Below are 23,988 nucleotides of genomic sequence, written 5' to 3'. Positions count from 1 at the left end.
ATCTCCACAGAAACTCAAACATTTTGCAGGCTCAGAAAAAAGGCTGGAAGGACATTTGGACCTGAATGGAACATCATTTAGAAATAATATGACCACGTAGTGTCCATCCAGCTTCATTTCCAGTTTTCCAAACATGTTTCAAGTCAAACTGTTTGAGCTCATGGATCAATACCAGACCTCTGAGGCAACAGGTCCTGTTGGTCAGTAATAGAAGAGAATCACCTGGAGCTTTCAGAAAGGAAAGAATGGCTCCATGGCTGATTCCTCTCTGCTCGTCATCCAACCTGTTGTCGCCACAGACATCAGATACAGAGATGCTGCTTCACGCTGCGGCGGCCATCTTGCGGAGGAGCCACTCCCACATATTATGCCTGATTTTTGGAAACTGCTTCTTCTTTTGTTTTGGTAGATCACAAATAGCTTTAAGGTGCATAGTGCCACCTACTGTTCAAGTGTGTGCAGTATCACATCACAGACCTCTCAGTTTCCCAAACTACAGTGCAGGGCGAGGGTCACAAAACATGCACGAATTAATCACATGTCAAATAAATTTGTGGTGTTAATAGGAATTTGTATTCACTGGTTATTATAACAATAATTTTGACAGCCCGACTATCAATCCATACATCCTTCAATGTATATGTACCAATACAAAACTAGAGGAATACAACATATAGACATCACCAGACTACCCAAAACATACACACCGGCACACACACACACACACACACACACACACACACACACACACACAGTCTTGTATTTCTATCCTTGTGGGGACCGTCCATTGACTCCCATTAATGTCTAGCCCCTAACCCTGACCCTTACCCTAACCCTAACCCACACCACAACAAAGCCTAACCCTAAAGAAATGTTTTTGCACTTTTACTTTTTTCAGTAACAACAACATGGTCAAGAAAACACTGTTTCTCCTACTTAGGACCGGAAAAAGGTCCCCACAAGGCACGTCGTTCCACATTTTGCTATCCTTGTGGGGACATTTGGCCCCGACAAGGATAGAAATACAAGAACACACACACACACACACACACACCGGCACACACACACACACCGAATTAACACAATGAAGTCCAAACAGAGTTACAATGGGTGTCATGGGTGATGTGGAGAACAGGAGGAAGCTGAGACGGATCAGTACAGAACAAAGACAGAGACAACACTAAACAGACTGGGGTGAGGGACAGAGACAGAACACCATAGATAGATGAGACCATTGAAAGACTGAAACATGAGGTTAGGCAGACACACAGACACAGGTGGGACTGACAAAGCACACAGGGATGGACGAAGACACAGAAGAGGACGAGTGACCTCGACATCCCAAACGGGATAGCAGAAAGTTGCCAAGAGTGGTTCTGCAACCATCATTCTGAGAGACTCCCCAGTGGACACCTCCATCACCCTGAGAGACTCTCCAGTGGATACCTCCATCACCCTGAGAGACGCCCCAGTGGACACCTCCATCACCCTGAGACACTCCCCAGTGGACACTGTGGAGTCCTTCTGCTTCCTGGGCTCCATCATCACCAGGACCTCCAGCTGAACATCAGCTCCTCATCAAAAAGCCCAGCACAGGATGAACTTCCTGCAGCACAGGATGAACTTCCTGCAGCAGAGGATGAACTTCCTGCAGCAGCTGAAGTTGTTCAGCCTGCCAGTGAAGTTGATGGTACAGTTCTACTCCTCCATCATGGAGTCCATCTTCTCCTCCTCCATCACCGTCTGGTTCACTGCAGCCACAGCCAGAGACAAGGACAGGCTGCACAGAGTCATCCGCTCTGCAGAAAAGGTCATTGGCTCTAGTCTGCCTTCCCTCCATGACCTCTTCACCTCCAGGATCCTGATGCTTCCACATAAGATGGTGACCGACCCCTCTCACCCTGGTCACCAACTCTTTCAAACTCTCCCCTCTGGAAGGAGGGCTGGGGTCACCAGGACCAGAACCAGAACAGTTTCTGCCCCTCTGCCACTGCTCTCATGAACAACCACTGACAATAACAGGACATGCTGCCATAACTTTCCAGGAGCAGAGCCTCAGATTTGCTGTGGAGCCAAGACATTGATCCAACTGTGTTCATACTGGAGAGAGAGTCCAGGACTGAGACCTCAGGGTTTGAAAGAAAAAGTCAAATGTCATCAGCATATAACATTATCTTCTGAATGGTCTTGACTAAACTAACACTGTGGATATCCTGACTGTTTCTGAAGTCTTCTGCCAGTGGTTCTAAGGTGAGGATGAAAAGGAGGATTGAGGGCATCACTGTCTTGTACCTCAACAGAGTGGGGAGGGGGGAGAGCACATGACACTGATCAACAGAAAAGCTTCTAGCGAATGACAGAGAATATTGTATTTTATTTTATTTATTTATTTTTTTAAAATAAATTCTTTCCTAATCTGAAGAGGTCCAGGACATCACACATGAAGCTTAATTTAACACTATAAAATATATTTTTTTCTATCTCATGATTGAGCTATTGACCAGTGTTTCATCTGTGATGAATACTGTTCAACATTGAACAGGCTTCTTATCCAAGAGTCTTTACAACCAGTCTGATCATCAACTGGAAACATTGTGAAGAAGATCTCGGTGTCCATGAGGAGCTCCTGTTGTGTGTCCATACCTGAGAGTCTCCAGTGAGCAGTGTGGATCCACCACAGCTGCTGACAGAATATTCACTCCTAAGTCTCCTGGATGGTTGTAGCTCAGGTCCAGCTCTTTCAGTTTTGAAGACTTGGATCTCACAGCTGAGACCAGAGAAGCACAGCCTTCCTCTGAGACCAGACACCCTGACAGACTGGAGACACAAACATGGCTGCATCAAGTCAAGAAGGAAGATCCTCCACATGATCAAGCAGCAGCTGGATCCTGACCTGAGAGCTTCCAGTTTACATTGAGGACTCTCCAGTCCAAGAGACAGACGCTTCACTCCTGAATCCTGCAGGTCGTTGTTACTCAGGTCCAGATGTGTCAGACTGGAGGACTGAGAACTGAGAACTGAGGACAGAGCTCCACAGCTTCTCTCTGACAGACCACAGCAGCTCAACCTGAAGAAATAGCAACAATGAAAATCAGATCGTTGTTTGTCATGGACTCAGTTCCTCATATCTGACTTGGAGCATCACAAACACAGTGAGTTGAGTGTATAGAAGTGTAGAAAATAAAAGTAGCCCACAATATTCCACTACATTGTCCTTCAGATATTTTAGAAGATGTTCAACACATGCTACGAGGAGAACCGAGAGTGATGGACAGATTCAATGATCATGTTAGAACCTGAGAGTCTTCAGTGAGCAGTGTGGATCCTTCACGGCAACAGACAGAAGATTCACTCCTGAGTCTCCTGGACGGTTGTAGCTCAGGTCCAGATGTGTCACACTGGAGGACTGAGAGCTGAGAACTGAGGACAGAGCTTCACAGCTTCTCTCTGACAGACCACAGCCGCTCAACCTGAAGAAGAACCAACAATGAAAACTAGATCAGTGTTTATTATGGGAGATGGTGGGTGACAGGAGAAAGATGACAAAGCTGTTATTGATCATGAACAACACTTCCCACCCCCTGCATTTGACTATAAATCTCAAATTCCACTGCATGCGTATATGCTCCGCTCCAGTCCACCTCCGTCTTGTATGCTAAACCCAATGCCCACTGCATCCATCCACTGTGCTCCGACGAGCCACAGAACCCCAGGAGAGCATGTGTGAGATGTATGACATGATGTATTAGGGTTAGGGATGTTTATGATGGGTTGGACTCTTATTTCTTAAAGTTTTGCAATGCAGCTTAAAAGTCTAATGCCAAGAGCCAGTCCAGTAATAAACATTCATTACAAGTATGTAAGGCTGCTTTCATACCAGGAAAGTCCAGGACTTGGCTCTCCCGTGTTGGTGGATGGCGAGAACTTTCACACCTTCACTTGGTTCGGCTTGCGTACATACTGCACTCTTGAGAGCAGACCGTTGATGGACTGAACGCACGGACAATGTCATGCATTTACAGCACCTGCTCGTTTAGGGGGTGCTGTCAGCCAAAATGAACACTGATTACACAGACAGAAGAAGAAATCTGGTTCATCTGATTGGTGGGGACCAAAACCAGAAGTCCCATCCCAGCAGCTGGCTCGCGGTTAGCGACTAACGTCTAACATCTAACCACGAACAATCGTGACTTATAATATCTGTCAATTGGCATCTGCACTTCCTAACCACTCCATGTTTGTCCACCAGACAGTTTCTAACTCTTTCTGTGTGTGTCTGCTTCTTCTGAATCGCGCTGTTGGTTTTGTTTATTCTGCCATTCAAATGCATTGAGCTAAATATGACGTCCTCTCACTGCAGCTATTCAATACTCCAATGCTCTGCTTTGCTCTGCATCGAGACCGGGTGATCCGGGTGCTCCAGGGTTCGCCAGAAAGATCCAGAACTGAGTTTGGGGAGCTTTCAAACATGAGTAAATGAGGATTTTCCCAGAAAGTCCTGATTTGGTCTGAAATCCGGATTTTACAGGGCTGGTGTTAAAGAGCCCTAAGTAAATTTAACTCACCATCCACTTGTGAATCTGGTACTATTTCCCTTTATACTCTCCCCTTTTTTTTCTGTTGGTGTCTTTGTAGAAAGAATCAAAGTATTTTTTGGCTTTCTGCTTTCATAATGAGTGTCTCCTCATCCATTGCTGCACCTGTGAGTGTTAATGAAGTCAATGTGACATTATGTGAGCTCTGTGAGGGCATTCAAAATAAAATAACATTTTTCAATTAGGTACACAAATAATCATACAGTAGAGTTTGAAAATTGTCTATTTGGGATTATTGTCCAAAAATTTGGTGCATTGCACATTACATACAGTTATACAGTCTGAACTTTTATTTCATTATCAATTGAATGTCTTGAAATATAGTAAACATTCTAGATAGACTCTCAATTTTATTTATAAAATCTGGATGTTGCTGGAGTTTTTCCTGTTTGGTACGATTTCATCTGTGGCGCTTGATTCATCAGCACTCTGAAAGATCAGGAAATGGACTTGGACTATATTTTGGATGTGACAAAGTGAAGCAATGGACCAGCGACAGAGCCGAACGGAGGCTGTGGAATGGTTTTGATTGATTTAAACAGCAACATATTGGCTGCGGAAGGGGGAGTGGACACTCATGCAGTGGAATTTGGCTGTAAGAGCCCTGAGAAGTTCATCCCCGCCAGCCTTCTTCTCCCAAAGAGAGGTACTGCAGGCCCTTTAATCCTGCTGACATAAGACTCTATAACCAGCTGCTGTTGATGGTGCTGCTCTCTGCCAGTAGACCCATGAGCAGTATCTCCAGACCAATGTCTCACTTTATGTACTGTAGGAGCCAATTCGGTCATAAATAAGGAACTGATCGTTGTCCAGGAGATGTTTCTGCCTGGAAAGATAAATGGTTTTGACTGTCACCATGCTGGAAGCTGATGTGTGTGTTTGGTTTGGAGTTTGTTCTGTTGAGACATAAATGGACATACCTCTAACTTGCAAGCGATCACCTCAGTAACCTCATTTAGGCAGTAAGGGTCACTGCTGTGTCAACCATAATTCGGAAGAAGCACCTCAGGGGCTTTAAGGTAGGCTTAGCCTCAACAATACATATGAATAAATTAGCAATTTTTTATTTGTTTTGTGTCTGGTCTGCATTTTTTTAAAATGTGCATTTGCATGAATTTATTTATTAGACATTTATGGGCTATTTTGCAGCTGTAAATAAAGTGTTGAATGCAGTTTTGTGCTTTGCATCTATGAACAGGATGTTTGCAAAGGAACTTTAATTTTTTCCTCAAATGTAAATCATTTAAACAACTAAGAATATAATTTTGCTCACATTTACAAATTAGAATTTTTCAGGTAGATTTTTTTTCGTTTGTTTTTTGTTTTGTTTTTTGTTTTTACAGTACTGGAAAAGTTGTTGATGGAAAAATACACCATCCTAAGTCATCTGCAAACAATCCTTTAAAGCTGTAAAATATTTATGATGGTGAGAGCATCAAGTTCTCCATATTTGTTCATGAAGTACGTACAGAGCTTTGTTGGAGGCTTTGACCACTGGCAGCAGCTTCAGAAGAGCCTCCTCTGAAGCAACGTATTTCTTCAGATCAAACTCCTTCAGATCTTCTTCTGATGACAGTAAGATGAAGACCAGAGCTGACCACTGAGCAGGAGACAGTGTATCCGTGGACAGACTTCCTGATCTCAGGTACCGTTGGATCTGCTCCACCAGAGAACCATCATTCAGTTCGTTCAGACAGTGGAACAGATTGATGCTTCTCTCTGCAGACAGACTCTCACTCAGCTTCTTCTTGATGTACTGGACTGTTTCCTGATTGGTCTGTGAGCTACTTCCTGTCTGTGTCAGCAGACCTCGAAGGAGACTCTGATTGGTCTCCAGTGAAAGACCCAGGAGGAAGCGGAGGAACAAGTCCAGGTGTCCATTTGGACTCTTCAAGGCCTCGTCCACTGCTCTCTGATGGAGATGGTGGAGCTGAGGCTGTTGTGGAGATTGTTGAATGGTTGTTTGTTTCTCTTCCAGCAGGTTGATTCCAGAGTTGATGAAGGTCTGATGGACATGAAGAGCCGCCAGAAACTCCTGAAGACTTAGATGGATGAAGCAGAACACCGTGTCCTGGTACAGGCCGCTCTCCTCTTTAAAGATCTGTGTGAACATTCCTGAGTACATTGAGGCTGCTCTGAGATCGATGCCACACTCTGTCAGGTCGGGTTCATAGAAGATCAGGTTTCCTTTCTGCAGCTGATCAAAAGCCAATTTTCCCAGAGACTCTATCATCTCCCTGCTCTCTGGACTCCAGTGTGGATCTGTGGCAGCTCCTGCATCATACTTGGCCATCTTGACTTTGGCCTGGACCACCAGGTGGTGGATGTACATCTCAGTCAGGGTCTTGGGCAGCTCTCCTCCCTCTCTGATCTTCAACACCTTCTCCAGAACTGTAGCAGTGATCCAGCAGAAGACCGGGATGTGGCACATGATGTGGAGGCTTCGGGAGGTCTTGATGTGGGAGATGATCCTGCTGGCCTGCTCCTCCTCTCTGAACCTCCTCCTGAAGTACTCCTCCTTCTGGGCATCGGTGAACCCTCGGACCTCTGTCACCCTGTCCACACAGTCAGCAGGGATCTGATTGGCTGCTGCAGGTCGTGTGGTGATCCAGAGGCGAACAGAGGGAAGCAGTTTCCCCCTGATGAGGTTTGTCAGCAGAACATCCACTGAGGTGGACTCTGTAACATCAGTCAGGAACTCAGTGTGCTGGAAGTCCAGAGGGATTCGACACTCATCCAGACCATCAAAAATGAAGATCACCTGGAATTTCTTAAATCTGCAGATTCCTGCTTCTTGTGTTTCATTGAAGAAGTGATGAACAAGTCCCACCAAGCTGAATGTCTTCTCCTTCACTACATTCAGCTCTCTGAAGGTGAATGGAAATATGAAGTGGACATCCTGGTTGTCTTTGTCTTCAGCCCAGTCCAGAGTGAACTTCTGTGTCAGGACTGTTTTCCCAATACCAGCCACTCCCTTTGTCAGCACTGTTCTGATTAGTTTAGATCTTTCAGGTGACGTTTCAAAGATCTTCTCTGGTCTGATGCTTGTTTCTGCTCTGTCTGCTGTCCTGGATGCTGCTTCAATTTGTCTGACCTCATGTTCCTGATTGACCTCTGCAGCCCCTCCCTCTGTGATGTGGAGCTCTGTGTAGATCTGGTTCAGGAGGGTGGACTCTCCTTGTTTAGCGACTCCCTCAAACACACACTGGAACCTCCTCTTCAGGTTGGACTTGAGTTCTTCCTGACACTCCTGATATTTTGTTGACAAATGAACCTCTTCAGTGTGGTTTTCCCCTTCATTCATTTTTTCTAAGAGAGAGAGAGAAAAAAAATTGAGTCATGCTGAAACTGCTCTAGAATAAGTTTTGTTTTCACTAACACACTTACACATCACCAGAAACTAGCCGATCTTAGCTTTGACATTTGGGTTTGTATAATCACAGGTAATCAACTCACAATAGGTGTTCATTCAGAGGTTAAGTAAGAACCGTGAATCGTTTTCTCCTGTGTAAGTTTTCTCGTCAGCTCATTAGGCTCTGAATGTCACATTGGGTGCAAAATGTCATATATATATATATATATATATATATATATATATATGTGTGTGTGTGTGTGTGTGTGTATATACACCAAGCTTTAATGTTTCCAGTACTTACCTTCAGGTTCTGAGGTCTTTTTGGTGTGTTCATCCCATATATGCTTCTTTCCTATTTTTTCTAAAACCAGTTTCATGAGTTCTGGAGCATGATTGCTGTAGGTCTGGTGGATCTGACTCGCTGTGTCCGGCTTGTCCAGTGTCTCCAGTCGTCCTGCTGGAATTGCTCTGCATCCTTCAAAGACCCCGATATTGCTCAAATGGAACTTGAACCTTTTAAAGTCATCTATAAACAAGTGATCCAGAATTCCCAGGAGGACTTCTGGATCTGAGCTCATCTTTGACCTTGTGAAGAGTCTGATTTATCTCACTGATCTTTCACTCTGTGTTCATAGAAGCCCTGGAACATCCACAGTGAGGAGATGACATGTTCAACTCAGGCGAGATGTTTGACTCTGAAAAACAGAAAACAAGAATCCTCATGAGCTCAATGTCAATCATTCGGGTTTTTCAGATTCGATTTATTCAAAGATGACAGGTTATTTTTTCTAGAACTATATATGTATATATATTAGGGCTGTCAAATGATTAAAAATTTTAATCAGATTAATCACAGCTTACAAATTAATTAATCACGATTAATCACAAATAATTGCAATTTCCAACTATGTCTGAAATATACCCTTTTTTTCCCGTATTGCATTAACAAAAAAACGACAGGACATGATTATATATATTTAACACATGATGTGTTTATATTTAAGGCTCCAAATAAAGTAAATATTCAAAAAACTAAAACATGCACACCATAACGTAATGTCTATGTGTGTGTGCAGCGCTCCCTCTGCAGTCCCTCTAAAGTTGGCTTTTGGCAGGAGTTACCTTTTCAAGTCTGTGACAAATGTCGTACCACAAGAAAAGTAAAACTCAGAGATATCATACTTTTTTCTTACACAATTAAACAGGGCATTCTTAGCCAGTGTTCCTTTTTGTGTGGAAAACAGAAAACTGCTTCAACATGTTTTTTAATCAAACAAGTAGAATCCATGGGGCCAGCCAGCTTATCTCCTTCCATATTGCATTCCTCCTCTGTTTTGATAAGTGAATTGTCTGACTGCTGCCCCTCCATGCTTCACACGTCCGTGTGTGTGTGTGTTGCGCGTTGGTTCACGTGACATAAAAATCATTATGAATTCCTGTCCGCTAGGGTCCGTGGACCGATCCACGGACGTCCGCGCAGCAGCCCGATTGTAGTATGGGAGAAAGCGCGTGCGCGGACACGCCAAAGCGGATGCGGAAATGCGTACATGTGAAGCATGGACGAGCCGAGGCTGAGGTGAGGCTTCTTCTTCTTCTTCTTTGGTTGCTGGCAGCTTGCAGGCAGCTTGCATTCCATGCGGGCGCACTACCGCCACCCACTGCTAGAGATGAGGCTTGTCATGATGCGCATGCGTTAAACTGCGTTAAAAAAATTTTTATGAGATTAATTACATAAATTAACGCAATTAACACGTATTTTTTGGCAGCCCTAATATATATATATATATATATATATATATATATATATACATATATATGTGTGTGTGTGTGTGTGTGTGTGTGTGTGTGTGTGTGTGTATGTGTGTGTGTATGTGTGTGTATGTATATATATATATATATATATATATATATATATATATATATATATATATATATATATATATATATGTATACACACACACATATATATGTGTGTGTGTATATATATATAAATATATGTACAAAAGTACAAGGGAATTTGGAGAGCTTCTTCTTCATTGCAAATATAATAAATTCATTGCAAATATAATAAATTAAAAAGCATCCATAAAAGCATACATAAAAAATAGCAGCAGCCGCAGTGGCAGACATAAATATCACAGCACTAGTGACCAGGTCGTTGTCAATCTGAGTTCAGGGTGGTGATGGCTGGAAGAAGCTGTTTTTCAGCCTGTTTGTTGTAGTTTAAAAGCACCTGTGGCACCTGCCAGAGAGCAACAGGTCAAGCAGCGGAGCACTGGGGTGTGAACTGTCCTTAATGATGTTACGAGCTCTGCTGAGGCACCAGGTTGGGTTGATGTCCATCAGGGAGGGGAGAGAGCAGCCAATGATCCGCTGTGCTGCCTTGACAGTCCTCTGAAGCCTATGAGTTCAGGTGTGTATCATACCTGTAGATGTGTTTTCAGGTTTGATAATGAGTCCCTGGATGTTGAGAGCTTTTTTAGAGCTGGGAGGCAGAATTTACATTTTACAGAGAAGTTCTGGGCCTCATCTGACTGAAATCCTAAATATGTCTAAGTTTCCATCCAAAGAATGAGTTTCTCTCCCTGGAGCAGCCATGACTCCAGCAGCAGGTGGTAAAATTCATGGTAACGCGGGTTGTTTCATTCATGGTTAAACATATCAGTAGAGCGGGAGGTTGCTCCACGACAGCGGTCGATGCGGCTTCTATCATTAATACATATATCTACAGTGTCTATTGTTTATAGATCTATGATGTGGCGGTTTACATTGTACACAGAAGCTATGGGCCTCATCTGACGGATTACAGTTACAATTTTTTTGTGTCCTGATTACATAACGCTGTGACATGTAATCCGTTACTCCCCAACTCTGTCAATAATACAATAGACATGGGAATAAAGGAAAGTCTCAAATGGTTACTTTTGGTGTGACACACTCTAATGTCTACCAGAAGGTAACAGCTCATACTCAGAAAAAAGCGTGTGAGAGGATCAGACAGTACTCTGTTGGCCAGACTGAACTCTGCCTTCTCAAAGATCATCTGAAGAGATGGAGAGTCCTTCTTGCCAATTCCCTTCATGGCTGTTTTTTCCATTTTGGCTAGTCTGGCTTTCAACTGGACAGAGAGAGTCCCAAACCAAGATATAATACCATACCTAATGATACTGCCTAGCACTGCATCAGAGAAGGTCGACATGACTTCCATACTCACACCAAAAACTCTGAGCATGCATAAACAATGAAATCTTTGGGCCAATCTGGCACACAAGTAATCAACATGTACATTCCATTTGAGCTGGTTGTCTCGCTGGATACCGAGATATTTCTATGAGGCAACCTGCTCAACCTGCAACCTGCATATCCCCAAAATCACAGGTTCATGGACACGCACACCTTTAAAGGAATATTCAGACAATTTTGGACCCACGCCCTTTCCCGAGACACCTTGAATAGTTTTTTGCATGCTGTTCACCTTCCTCAGCCTGAGGAGCAGCCCCAGCACATCATCCTGCATTAGCACCAGGTGAGCTCCACTCTAAGGAGGATCAACACCAACAAGGCCTCAGGACCAGATAAGGTGTCAGGCCGAGTCCTGAAGCTATGTGTACATCAGCTGGCTGGAGTTATGGTGGACATTTTCAACCTGTCTCTGCAGCTAGCTTCAGTTTCTGTATGCGTCAAGTCCTCCATCATTGTGCCTGTGCCTAAAAAATCTGCTGTCAACTGCCTCAATAATTACCGGCCTGTCACTCTGACTCTGGTAATCATGAAGTGTCATAAGTTACATCAAGGACACAGTGGTGGGCCGTCAGGGCCTGCAAAGCCTTCTCTGCTGGCCTAAAAATGATCTGAATTACAGACTGATGTAAATTATATTTTGTCCATAAATAATTAATAAATGATTCCAAACGGTATGTTCCAGTTCCTTTCATAGTTTTCCCGTGGTCGCGCTGCTTCCAGACATGTTTTTTTCATATTAAATCATTTAACCAATCAGATTTCAGGCATCATCTGTTGCTAGGGCCAAAGAAATCTGCCCGAGGCCTTCACTATCCGTTCCTGATGGCGCAGTGAAGTAAAGTGAAGCGTCAAACAGACAGCTGCTTTAACCAATCAGACAGTTGCTTCAACCAATCAGATTTCGAGTTGGCGACTCAGCGCCTTCTAGCTTCTAGCAACAGCAGATCCAGGCCCTCTGATTTACATTCACCAAGAGATACAGTAGGGGGCGGTATGCACCTAAGTTGTTGGTCGCCTACCTCAATTATTCCAAAGAAGAAGAAGAAGAAGAAGAAGAAGACCTGAAGAGAAATAAAACTTAAGCCAGAAATACCACAGGGCAAGCTGGACTTTCAGTCCTGGCTTTATGGAACTGAAACGCACGGATAATCTATATGACAGAGCAGTTGAACTCTTTTTGAGGAAGGAAAGGAGGATGTGTTTTGTTTTCAAATAATCGGGATTTTGGTGAGTAAAATGTTCCTCTTTTCCTAAATAATATTGCTGTTTTATTAAGTTGTTGATGCTCATTGTATGTGCACAGATGTAGGAGGAGAATTGTGCACTTCAGCAAAGGCATTTATTCTGGCTGCACAAGTATCTATCTGCTGTGCAACAACTCTTTATGTGCATATCTGCATAATAAGATTTTTTTTGTAGACAAAATAGTTATTGAGAGGTGGATTGATTCAGGCGGATCTGTTCTGAAGGCCTTAATGTGAAATGCACGGTCCGCCACTGCAAGGACGTCATCCCTGCTACTCTGGACAGACATCAGTTTGCCTAAAGGAAGAACCGGTGGACAGAGGATGCAGTCTCAGTAGCACGGCACACGGCCCTGACTCACCTGGAGCATCCCAACACTTATGCTGGGATGCTATTTGTGGACTTCACTTCAGCTTTTAATACTGTAATCCCAGACAAGCTGAAACTGAAGCTCCACAGCCTTGGTCTGTTAGCTTCTTTGTGTCTCTGGATCAAAGACTTTCTCACCCACAGGCCTCAAGTGATGAGAACTGGAAACCAGACATCATCCACACTGATCCTGAGCACAGGCGTACCACAGGAATATGTGCTCAGCAAGACCCCTTTCACACTGTTCACTCATGACTGTTCCGCTGTTCACCCCACAAACATGGTTGTTGATGGGTGGATTTCTTGTCTTTGATAGGAAGGACCCAAAGACTGAAGACTTCTTTCGTGGTCTTTGTTGTTCAGCAGATCTGGGAGTCTTCATGCAATACAAAAACTCAAGTTCTCTGTTCCACAGTCACCACTCTTATACTAACTTCGGCTCTGCCAAGAATTTACATACGTGATCACGAAATGTATACATTGAAGCTGTTACCTCTTTCTTATATAATGCGTATATAATTCTTACACAACTTTTACATCATTCTTACCTAATTCAGGTCACAGGTCATGGAAAGGTCTGTCTCCATACATTTTCAACCTTACAGTTGTTAAGTTTGCAGACGACACCACTGTCGTGGGTCTCATATCTGACAATGATGAGACTCACTACAGAGAGGAGATCCAGCACCTGATGGGATGGTGTTCCCACAAAAACCTCATCCTGAACACCAGCAAGACGAAAGGGGTCACTGTAGACTTTAGGAGATCCAGGAGGATGGAACACACCCCTCTCTACATTCATGGGGAAGAGGTGGAGTGGGTGGACAACATCAAGTTCCTGAGCATCCACATTACATCTGATCTCACTTGGTCCACACACACATCCCACCTGGTGAAGAAGGCCCACCAAAGGCTCTTCTTCCTCCAGAAGCTGAAAGGACTGGACTCTCCCCTCAGCTTCTGACAAACTTCTACAGAGCCACAGCTGAAAGCATCCTCTGTCTGAGAGCAGCAGTGGTTTGGAAACAACACCACACAGGAAAGGAAGGTGTTGGCCCGGGTGGTGAAAACAGCACAGGGGATTGTGGGGAGTCCTCTGCCACATCTCAACTCATTATATGACAGCCGAGTTGGAAGGAGGGCTGGTCGTATAGCTGCAGACCCCACCCACCCAGGCCATGAACTCTTTGTACCCCTTCCCTCCGGAAAGAGGTACAGGAACATCAGAGCCCACACAAACAGACTGAAGCAAAGCTTCCCCAGAGCTGCGAAGTCTATCACCCGATCACCTCACACAGCCCCCCTCCCATATACACACAGACTGGACTGAGCATTCCTCCCCCAGACACACTCGCAGGGTTCCAATATGTGCAACATATTTATGCCGGTGACCTTAAAGATTTGATGTCACTGTGCACTAGTCATTTTTATTCTGTTTTAAACTTATTTATTCAGACTTTTTTTCTAGATGTATTTTTATTTTATGTTATGTTTTTGCAAGTGCTGCTGACCAAAATTTTGTTGTGCTCTGCACAACGACAATAAAGATTCTTGATTCATGATTGCTTTGCCTCACCTCGTTGTGTGGCGTTATGCGTTACACTTAAAGAGAAGGGTGCCCAGGCATCCAGTGGTTGCTTTTTGTTGGTGTATTCAACATTAAACCAAAACACCTTTCTTTGGGCTTAAAACCGACGTTCGTGTGTGCTTGTCATTAAGCCCTGCTGATTGGTGGGATCTAGCTGTGACCTCATTTTGTGCTGTAATAATATCGCCTTGAGAGTGACAGGTGAACTGTTCGAGGTTGTTTCATGTGAACTGTAATCCATTTCCCTCACTGCTGAGGTGAAACAAACCTGTGTGTAAAAGCTGATCACATCTGATCACATTGAATCACACCTGATATCATCTGATCTCACCTGATATCATGTGATAACAGCTGATCACACCTGATATCATCTAATCACTTCTCATATCATCTGATCACATCTCACATCATCTGATCACACCTCATATAATCTGATCACATCTCATATCACCTGATCACACCTGATATCATCTGATCACATCTAATATCATCTGATCACACCTGACATCATGTGATATCATCTGATAACAGCTGATCACACATGATATCATCTAATCACTTCTCATATCATCTGATCACATCTCACATCATCTGATCACATCTGATATCACCTGATCACACCTGATAATGCCTGATCACACCTGATATAATCTGATCACACCTGATATCATCTGATCTAATCTGATACCATCTGATCACATCTCATATCATCTGATCACATCTGATATCATCTGATCACACCTGATCACATCTGATCACATATAATATCATCTGATCACACCTGATATCATCTGATCACATAAAATATCATCTGATCACATAAAATATCATCTGATCACACCTGATATCATATGATCACACCTGATATCTTCTGATCACAACTGATATTATCTGATCACATCTGATGTAATCTGATCACACCTGATGTCATCTGATCATACCCAATCACATGTGATCACATCTGATCACACCCGATCACATTTGATCACATCTCATATCATCTGATCACACCCGATCACATCTGATCATACCAATCACATTTTATCACATCTGATATCATCTGATCACATCTCATGTCATCTGATCATACCGGATCACATTTGATCACATCTGATATCATCTGATCACCCCAGATGAAATTTGATAACATCTGATCATACCTGATATCACCTGATCACACCTGATATCATCTGATCACATCTCATATCATCTGATGACACCAGATATCATCTGATCACACCTGATATCACCTGATCACACCTGATATCGCCTGATCACACCTGATATAATCTGATCACACTTGATATCATCTGATATGATCTGATATCATCTGATCACACCTGATATCATCTGATCACATCTCATGTCATCTGATCACATCTGATATCATCTGATCACATCTCATATCATCTGATCACACCTGATATTGCCGAATCACACCTGATCACACCTGATATCATCTGATCACACCTGATCACATCTGATCACATCTGATATCATCTGATCATACCTTATATCATCTGGTCACATCTGATATCATCTGACCACATCTCATATCATCTGATCACATCTGATCACACCTAATATCATCTGATCACACCTGATATCATCTGATCACAACTGATATTATCTGATCACACCTGATATAATCTGATCACAACTCATATCATCTGATCATATCTGATATCATCTGATCACATCTCATATAATGTGATCACATCTGATATCATGTGACTACATCTCATATCATCTGATCACACCTGACATCATCTGATCACATCTGATCACACCTAATATCTGATCACACCTGATCACATCTGATCACAACTAATATCATCTGATTACAACTGATCACATCTGATCATGCCCGATCACATTTGATCACATATCAGACCATCTGATCACATCTGGTCACACCTGATATCATCTGATCACACCTGATATCATCTGAATACATCTGATCACACCTGATATCATCTGATAACACCTGATATTACCTGATCACACCTGATATCATCTGATCACACCTGATATCATCTGATCACACCTGATATAATCTTATCATACCAGATATCATCTGATCACATCTGATATCATCTGATCACATCTCATATCATCTGATAACACCTGATATCATCTGATCACATCTAATATCATCTGATCACACCTGATATCGCCTGATCACACCTGATATCATCTGATCACACATGATGTCATGTGATCACAACTGATATCATCTGATTACATCTGATCACACCTGATATTATCTGATCATACCTGATCACACCTGACATCATCTGATCACATCTAATATCATCTGAGAACACTTGATATTACCTGATCACACCTGATATCATCTGATCACACCTGATATAATCTTATCATACCAGATATCATGTGATGACACCAGATATCATCTGATCACATCTGATATCATCTGATAACACCTGATATTACCTGATCACACCTGATATCATCTGATCACACCTGATATCATCTGATCTCATCTGATATCATCTGATCACACCTGATATAATCTTATCATACCAGATATCATCTGATGACACCAGATATCATCTGATCACATCTGATATCATCTGATAACACCTAATATCATCTGATGACACCAGATATCATCTGATCACACCTGATATCATCTGATCTCATCTGATATCATCTGATCACACCTGATATAATCTTATCATACCAGATATCATCTGATGACACCAGATATCATCTGATCACATCTGATATCATCTGATAACACCTAATATCATCTGATGACACCAGATATCATCTGATAACACCTGATATCATCTGATCACATCTAATATCATCTGATCACATCTGATATCATCTCATCACACATGATGTCATCTGATCACAACTGATATCATCTGATTACATCTGATCATACCCAATCACATCTGATCATACCCGATCACATTTGATCACATATAATATCATCTGATCACACCTGATATTATCTGATCACATCTGATATCATCTGATCACACCTAATATCACCTGATCACACCTGATATCATCTGATCACATCTGATCACAACCAATCACATCTGCTGACACCTGATATCATCTGATTCCATCTGATATCCGGTTGTACCTGGTCACATCTGATCAAATGACTGTGAAATGACAAGAAATGGATTAAGAATTGGATTAAAATCCTGGCCAACACTCAATGAAATACAAGTGCTCCATTCTGATCTGATCAGAAATGAAATCCCACGAGGCAAATGTAATCTGAATAAAGTGGTTGTATGGTGCAAATTTAATTCAGTCACAATTTCATCAGATTAATTTTGGTCCATATAACCACCCTATTGATATAATAATTATCATAAAGTTTGCACATTATTATAGGAGGACATTACTCATTCTTCAATTATTAGTGATATCTTCATCTTTATAATATTTAAAAATTGTTGCAGGTTTTTGTTTTTCTTTGAATATTGTTATGCTGTTTGTAGTTCCACCAAATCAAAAATGTTTAGTATTTCTGAGTAAAAAATATGAACGTGTGTTTTCTCTCCATCCTGTTCCATTCACGATCCTTATTGCTTTCTTTAGTAGAATAATAACTCATTTAATATTGTGATCCTTCATGAAGGTTTGATTTGTAAATGTGTAACGTGATTTACAGGATGATTGTTCATCTAATATGACCCAAAGAAATGTGATTTAATTTACTCTTTCAATCTGAGCCCTTCTATTAAAAGAATCAATGTTGTTTGATTCAGTATTATTAATTTTTTTTTATTTTTTTCTGTTAAGTCAAACATTTAACTGTTTTCATCTGTGTTAATAATTATAGATCAGAACCAGAACAGGTGTTGGCGTCAACCGCCAACCACAAGCTGACGTTGTCCTCAGAGATGTGTTCAGACTGCAGTTCAGGGTGTTGTTACTCCACTACATCTGTGTGTCTGTTTCCTGTTTCTGACCTGCTGACATTTCAAAACACATGTGGCAACATTGGTAGGCCATCAGCACATTTAGCTACAAAAACAACTCCATATATGGCTGTGTCTGAGGGAAGTGCATTCAGTGACTTCTGTCAGGGTCCTGTGTGTCCTGTGTCCTGTCTCCTGTCTGTCTCACCCTGTCCCCTGTCTAAGTCCTTCAGCGCCACCTGTGGCCTGTGCTGAGTTTTGTACCCTTCCATGTCTCTCATCCTCCTGCTGTCTGCACCGTCCCGGCGTCCCTCGTCTCCCACACTTGGTGTGTCCAGTCTTCTTGTTGTCCAATCCTGTCCCGTTTCTTTCTCCCCCTCCCTCCCTCTTTCTCTCCCTCCCTCTCTTTCTCTTTCTCACCATCCCTTTCTCTCATGTGTGAGTGCATGTGTATTTATGTGTGCGTCTGTATTTATGTGTATCTTTGAAGGTTTAAAGTGTTTCAAGTTAAAATAAGTCGAATTCTGGTCTAAATATCAATTGAAAAAGTGAAAACGAACAAAAGAGATGTCATTTTGGAATGGCAGGCTGAAAAGTGTTCTGTTCTGGAAGATTCTTTCCTTCTTTCTTTAATGGCAAAATGGGTTTTTCATCTTTCACAGAAATGACATGTTCTGCCGAGAGCTGGAGGAAGGAGAACTGAGAGAAGAAACAGGAAGTGAGTTCTTGTGTCTGTGGTGCGTTTCTCAACAGAAGTCAGTGTGACTTCAACATGCCGTGTGGCTTCAGCTGAGAGAGTTGGTGTGTTGTGTGAACTCTCTGTATGTCTGTCTGGTTTGGTTTTTGATGAGAAGCAGAAGTGAGAGCGCTTGACATAACTTTATATACAGTATACTGACAAAGCTAATATCTGTGTGTCTGATGGAACATCTACAATGTCTCACTTGTGGGAAGAATAAAGGCTGACATGATTTAATCTATTGTAATCTGATTTGCTCTAACCTCATCAAAATGAGTCCTCATCCTCATAACAACAGCAGTGACGGTTCAACAGCTGTCAGACAGTTTCTTGTTGTCAGCTGTTTCATGTGAACTGTAATCCATTCATCCAGTGTGTGGAAACACAGCATGATGAGAACTGTCTGAATCTGTTTCTTTTCTCGTTCCCCTCCTCCACCACCTCATCTACGTAATTCCAGCTGTAGAACATCCTGACCCTCCCAGGTCCCCACAGGTGTCCATAATGTAGGCTGGACAGACACACAGACACACAGCCAGCAGCCACACAGTCAAATCCAGTCCAACACAGCGTTGTGAAAGCTTTGTTGTAGCTGACAGAGATTCTCACCTGATCAACTCTCTTCACATCTTCTTCAGACACTTTTGGAGAGAAGAAGCTGCTCTCCGTCCCTCCTCAGTCCTTCTGTTTGATGTGAGGACGCCGTCTCACTGCCTCAAACCACACTCAGGGTTGAAATGTCACACTATTTCCTGTTTCCTGCCAAAACCCGCCCAACACCCTAAAAAACAGCACAGATCTCAACCTCTGCAGGAACTTATGTCAAAACTGTTAAACTATTATGTGAGTACTGAAGAACACAACGAAAACACACAACTGCTCTGAATAAATGGAGCAAAGAGTTAGTTCAGACAGGCACGGAGTCAAGCTGCTGGCCGAGCGCTCATGCATTAGGGGCGGCCTTACCACGTAACCTCTCGCCAGGTGATCGGTTCCCCGCCCAGCCAGACCAGCTGATTATGATTATGGGGCGTGTATTTAAACTGCCCCGGTCTACCTGAGCATCTGGCTGTCATCTGCACGCTGCTCGTGGTGCTGCCTGCTTTGCCTGCTTGCTGTTTGTGCTGTGTCTCACCTTGCTGCTAGTGTGGCACTGCCTGCTTTTGTTGTCATGTGTCGTTGTGCTTGGGCACGGATGCCCGTTCGTTCTTTGGGGGGGTCCATGCTGCCTCCCTCCCTTATACACCTCCGAGTCGGCACTCAGTGGCAGGGAGGAGTGCTCCCCTGCTGCAGGCCTTCTATACAGTTGAGCTATTTTCTTCAGTTGCTGCTAACTGCTCGTTCGAACGCCTGGTGCGGTTGTTTTGGGGGATTCCTGCTGCTGCTCTCCCTCTTTTGCTCCTCCAAGTCGGCACATGGAGGCAGGGAATAGCTCTCTCCTGGCCTCTGGTTTTCCCTGTGGCTCTGGGAAGGGGAGAGAGCTCCTTCTGGCTCTAGGAAGCAGGAGGGGCTGCTCCCCTTGCCGTAAGCCTGCTACGTAGGTAAGCTGTTTCGATCTGCTGCTATTCTGGTACATTCGTTCAAGTGCCGGTGTGGTCGTTTTGGGGGGTTCTTGCAGCCACTCTCCGTCCCTCTTACTCCAAGACGGCTCTTGGATGGCGGGGAGGTGTGCACTCCCTGATTCTGTATTTTCCCACAGGGAGAAGAGGAGGGAGGTCCCAGAACAGAGTCACACCGCCAAAGTTAAATTGGTCATGTTAAGCTCGTAATTCCGTTGGTCTTCATTCACAGGCACGTAATCATCATGTTTTACACCCAAGCTGTTGCAATTTAGGTTGTCATCATGCCATCATTGTTTTTCCAATTCTCTTGCTCTGATCGTAATAAATTTTTTGATAACGTGATCCTGGCTGAAACAAAGAAAAGAGGCAACAACAACTAATTCAACACAAACAGAACACTGTGTGTGGAGAGAAGAGGAGGGGGGAGAGCAAAGACAGAAAAGAAGAAGTGAGCTCAGTCTGTTTCTCAACAGAAGTCGACGTGATTTCGACATGCTCTCACTTCTGCTTTTCACCACAAACCAAACCAGATTCAGGGTGGGGGGGGGGGGGGGGGGTGGATAACCATGGACAACACCTTGTTTAATTGTTATGCAATGTGTATGCACGTTTTTCTGTGTGTGAGTGTGTGAGTGCGTGCACGCACACTTGTGTATGACCACATTTCTGTATTTCTGTGTATCAGTAAGTGAGTAAGTAAAACGTATTTATAATTTTACAGACCAGAAATCAAAGTGCAAAGATCAAAATATAAAAATCAGAAATATAAAGATAGAAGAACATTCTATAGAGCATGTAACATATAAGATTGGCCATAAAAACACACAAACAACAATAACTGTGTGTGTGCTCATTTAATTGAGTCTTTGTGCATGTGTGTGTTTGTGTGTTTCTGCTTGAAATACTGTGTATGAATGCAGAAAAGTATTTGCAAATTAATTTAGTTGTTGCTTGCAGCACTGTTTCCCATCTATAAATTTCTATGTGTGCATTTGAGTCTTATTTTGTGTGTTTGTGTGTTTATGAAAGTATTCAACACACTCACATTCTGACACACACACACACACACACACACGCACGCACGCACGCACGCACACACCCATGCACGCGCGCACGCATGCATGCACACACACTTGTGTTTTTCTCCATGTGCTCAGTGAGGCTGTCCTCCAGGTCAAAGCGTAGAAACAGCTCCCTCTGCAGGACAGGTGGAGAAGTTCTCCTGGAATCAGCTCATCAGTGAACAGTGAGAGCTGCATGCAGGTCAGGGAGAGCTGAGCAGGACTCTTTGGTTTCTGCTTTGTTTGATTTCCTCTTCCTGTCAGTCTGACTGCTGCAGGCAGAGTTCTGCCGCTGCTGTTTTTTTTTTAACTGATCCAGTTTAGAGGAAAGCTTTGTAGCCCTGCTGAAGAGGGAGGCCGCTGCTTTCATCAGTCATCAGATGTCATTTAGTCCCAGTATCAGTGATATGTTCCTTTTTCCACGAACAGTCAACTCACCTGGTCCCTGTTGGAGACACAGTAGAGCCACTGATCTTCTCCCAGGAAAGTTTTCTATTCGGCCTCCTTTTGTGACAGAGGTACCAGTCTTGGTAAGGTTATGGGGTCAACCCCCTGAGGGGTTTAGCCACAAATGGACTTTTCGAGAAACCTTTGTTTCAGACCTAGAGCCAGACTGCTGCTTTTCCTGTCTTTCTTGATTAGTTTCTCTCAGAGCTCATTAAGTTCTGTCTGTGTTTCGGTCTTCATTCAGTTGGTTTTTCAGGTTTATTTGGTTAATTGTCCTGTATATCAACTGTCCACTGTTCTTTTTGGTTGTTTGAGTCATGTGAATATTGAATATTGACTTTTCCTCCACAGCTGTTCTGGCTGGGTCAGAGGCTCAGGAGCAGACAGCAAATAGGAGAAGGAGGGAGGAGTAATTGGCAGGTTTATTCCATCCAAGTTGTCATCACAGTTGTCCAGAAGCTACACAGGAAAAAAAACATTCAGTGGATTCAGTGATGTGGAAGGAGATCTTCCTCCACTAACATCCAGACAAAAGAGCATCTTCCTTCACTTCTATTGAACTTAAAGAGTCAATCAGTTCCTAAAAAGACTCACACAGTGGTAACAGTTCTGGTAATACTGATGCTACTGTTAATGCCAACACTACAGCTGGATGCACTTCGATGCACCAGTAGAGTCCACTCCAGTCCTGTAGGGGGCGATCAAGATCTCATGCCAGAACCAAGGGGAGGTGGAACCAAAACTCACAACACTGATAGTAGGGGGACGGGATTCACCTGTGCACCAAGCTAGAAGCATGGTCTGGAAATGTTTGGTGGCTTTCTCTCTCCTGCTTCCAAGAAAACTCAATCACAGCTCCTGATCAGACTCAAGACACAGCAGGTTGCAGAGACATGACTGGATTTGTTTGGTTCATATTTTTAAGGTGGAATCAGTTGATGAACACTGTTTGTGTTGAATATTTATAGGTTAAAACACTGATTGAAACTTTGTTATCTTAAAAGATAAATATGATACTTTGCGTATTTTTTTGCATATTGTTACTTTTGCTGTTACTTTTTACTTTACTGTTACTTTTTGTACATAAAATTTAAACTTTAACTGTTAGATTTATGAAAATTGTTCACTTAATTGGAAAAGTTGTTGAACTTTTGAGATGTTTGCCTGGTGTTTAACCAGGCGCCAACCTCCTCTCATAAAACATGAAGATAATGCGGAAGTGCAAAAAAGCTGTAATTCCAGAGAGATTCCAGCAGGGGGCGATGATGCTGGTTTCAAAAAGAGCCCAGGTCCAATTGGAACCCATTCAAAATTGCCGATTTTCAGAGTGCAAATAAACATATAAAGCGCCCGGTTTCAGAACATATTTTGATCTCTATCACTAGTTTCTAGAACCTGCTGCTTCACCAGACTCTGATTTTCACATAAATCATCTGTTGATTTTATATTACGAGTTAAAGTTTTTCATAAATCGCCCTATCACAGCGCCTCCTCTGTCCACGTGATGCGGTCACGTGATGGGCTGGACCAATCACATTTACATCTGATTTCAAATATTCAATGTCGAGACGTCTTCCTGGACTCGGTAAAGTCTTCAGAACGGCGGTTGGGAACTCTATGGGTGGGAACTCTATGGGTGGGAACTCTATGGGTGACGTCACGAAAGGTCTATCCATTTATATACAATCTATGTGTTTAACTGAATTGAGAAATGTTTTTTTATAACCAAAGTGATTCATTGAAAATAATTTAAATACATGCTTTGTGTTTATCCTGAAAGTTTATCAACCTATTTAACTGTTCCAAAGATCACCAAGATAAATAAGGGGAAAGAAAAATCCAGTTGTTCCTTTGCTTCTGAAAGACTGAA

At 42.9% G+C, this 23,988-nt stretch overlaps 3 protein-coding genes across 3 annotated transcripts in view; all 3 read right to left on the bottom strand.

The window, feature by feature from the left end:
• Positions 1-23,988, bottom strand: part of LOC115382176 (NACHT, LRR and PYD domains-containing protein 3-like) — a 1,518,151-nt gene that overhangs the window by 990,569 nt on the left and 503,594 nt on the right. The gene's annotated exons all lie outside the window — the stretch shown is intronic.
• Positions 1-23,988, bottom strand: part of LOC115382197 (NLR family CARD domain-containing protein 3-like) — a gene marked incomplete at its 3' end in the record, with an annotated part of 1,183,065 nt that overhangs the window by 1,128,998 nt on the left and 30,079 nt on the right.
• LOC115382183 (NACHT, LRR and PYD domains-containing protein 3-like) overlaps positions 1-23,988 on the bottom strand; it is a 54,541-nt gene that overhangs the window by 1,476 nt on the left and 29,077 nt on the right. The window contains exons 2-7 of the mRNA XM_030083870.1: positions 19,658-19,729; positions 8,252-8,645; positions 6,065-7,904; positions 3,297-3,470; positions 2,894-3,067; positions 2,644-2,817 (exon numbers count right to left, since the gene is read on the bottom strand). Of these exons, the coding sequence (XP_029939730.1) occupies positions 2,644-2,817; positions 2,894-3,067; positions 3,297-3,470; positions 6,065-7,904; positions 8,252-8,528 (2,639 nt within the window). The 5' untranslated portion in view covers positions 8,529-8,645; positions 19,658-19,729. The remainder of the gene's footprint in view (positions 1-2,643; positions 2,818-2,893; positions 3,068-3,296; positions 3,471-6,064; positions 7,905-8,251; positions 8,646-19,657; positions 19,730-23,988) is intronic.

This window comes from Salarias fasciatus, chromosome 23 (assembly GCF_902148845.1).
Source record: "Salarias fasciatus chromosome 23, fSalaFa1.1, whole genome shotgun sequence".
Lineage (NCBI taxonomy): Eukaryota > Metazoa > Chordata > Actinopteri > Blenniiformes > Blenniidae > Salarias > Salarias fasciatus.
Note: the sequence above shows the minus strand (reverse complement) of the source record. Positions and strands in the feature narration are given on the sequence as shown.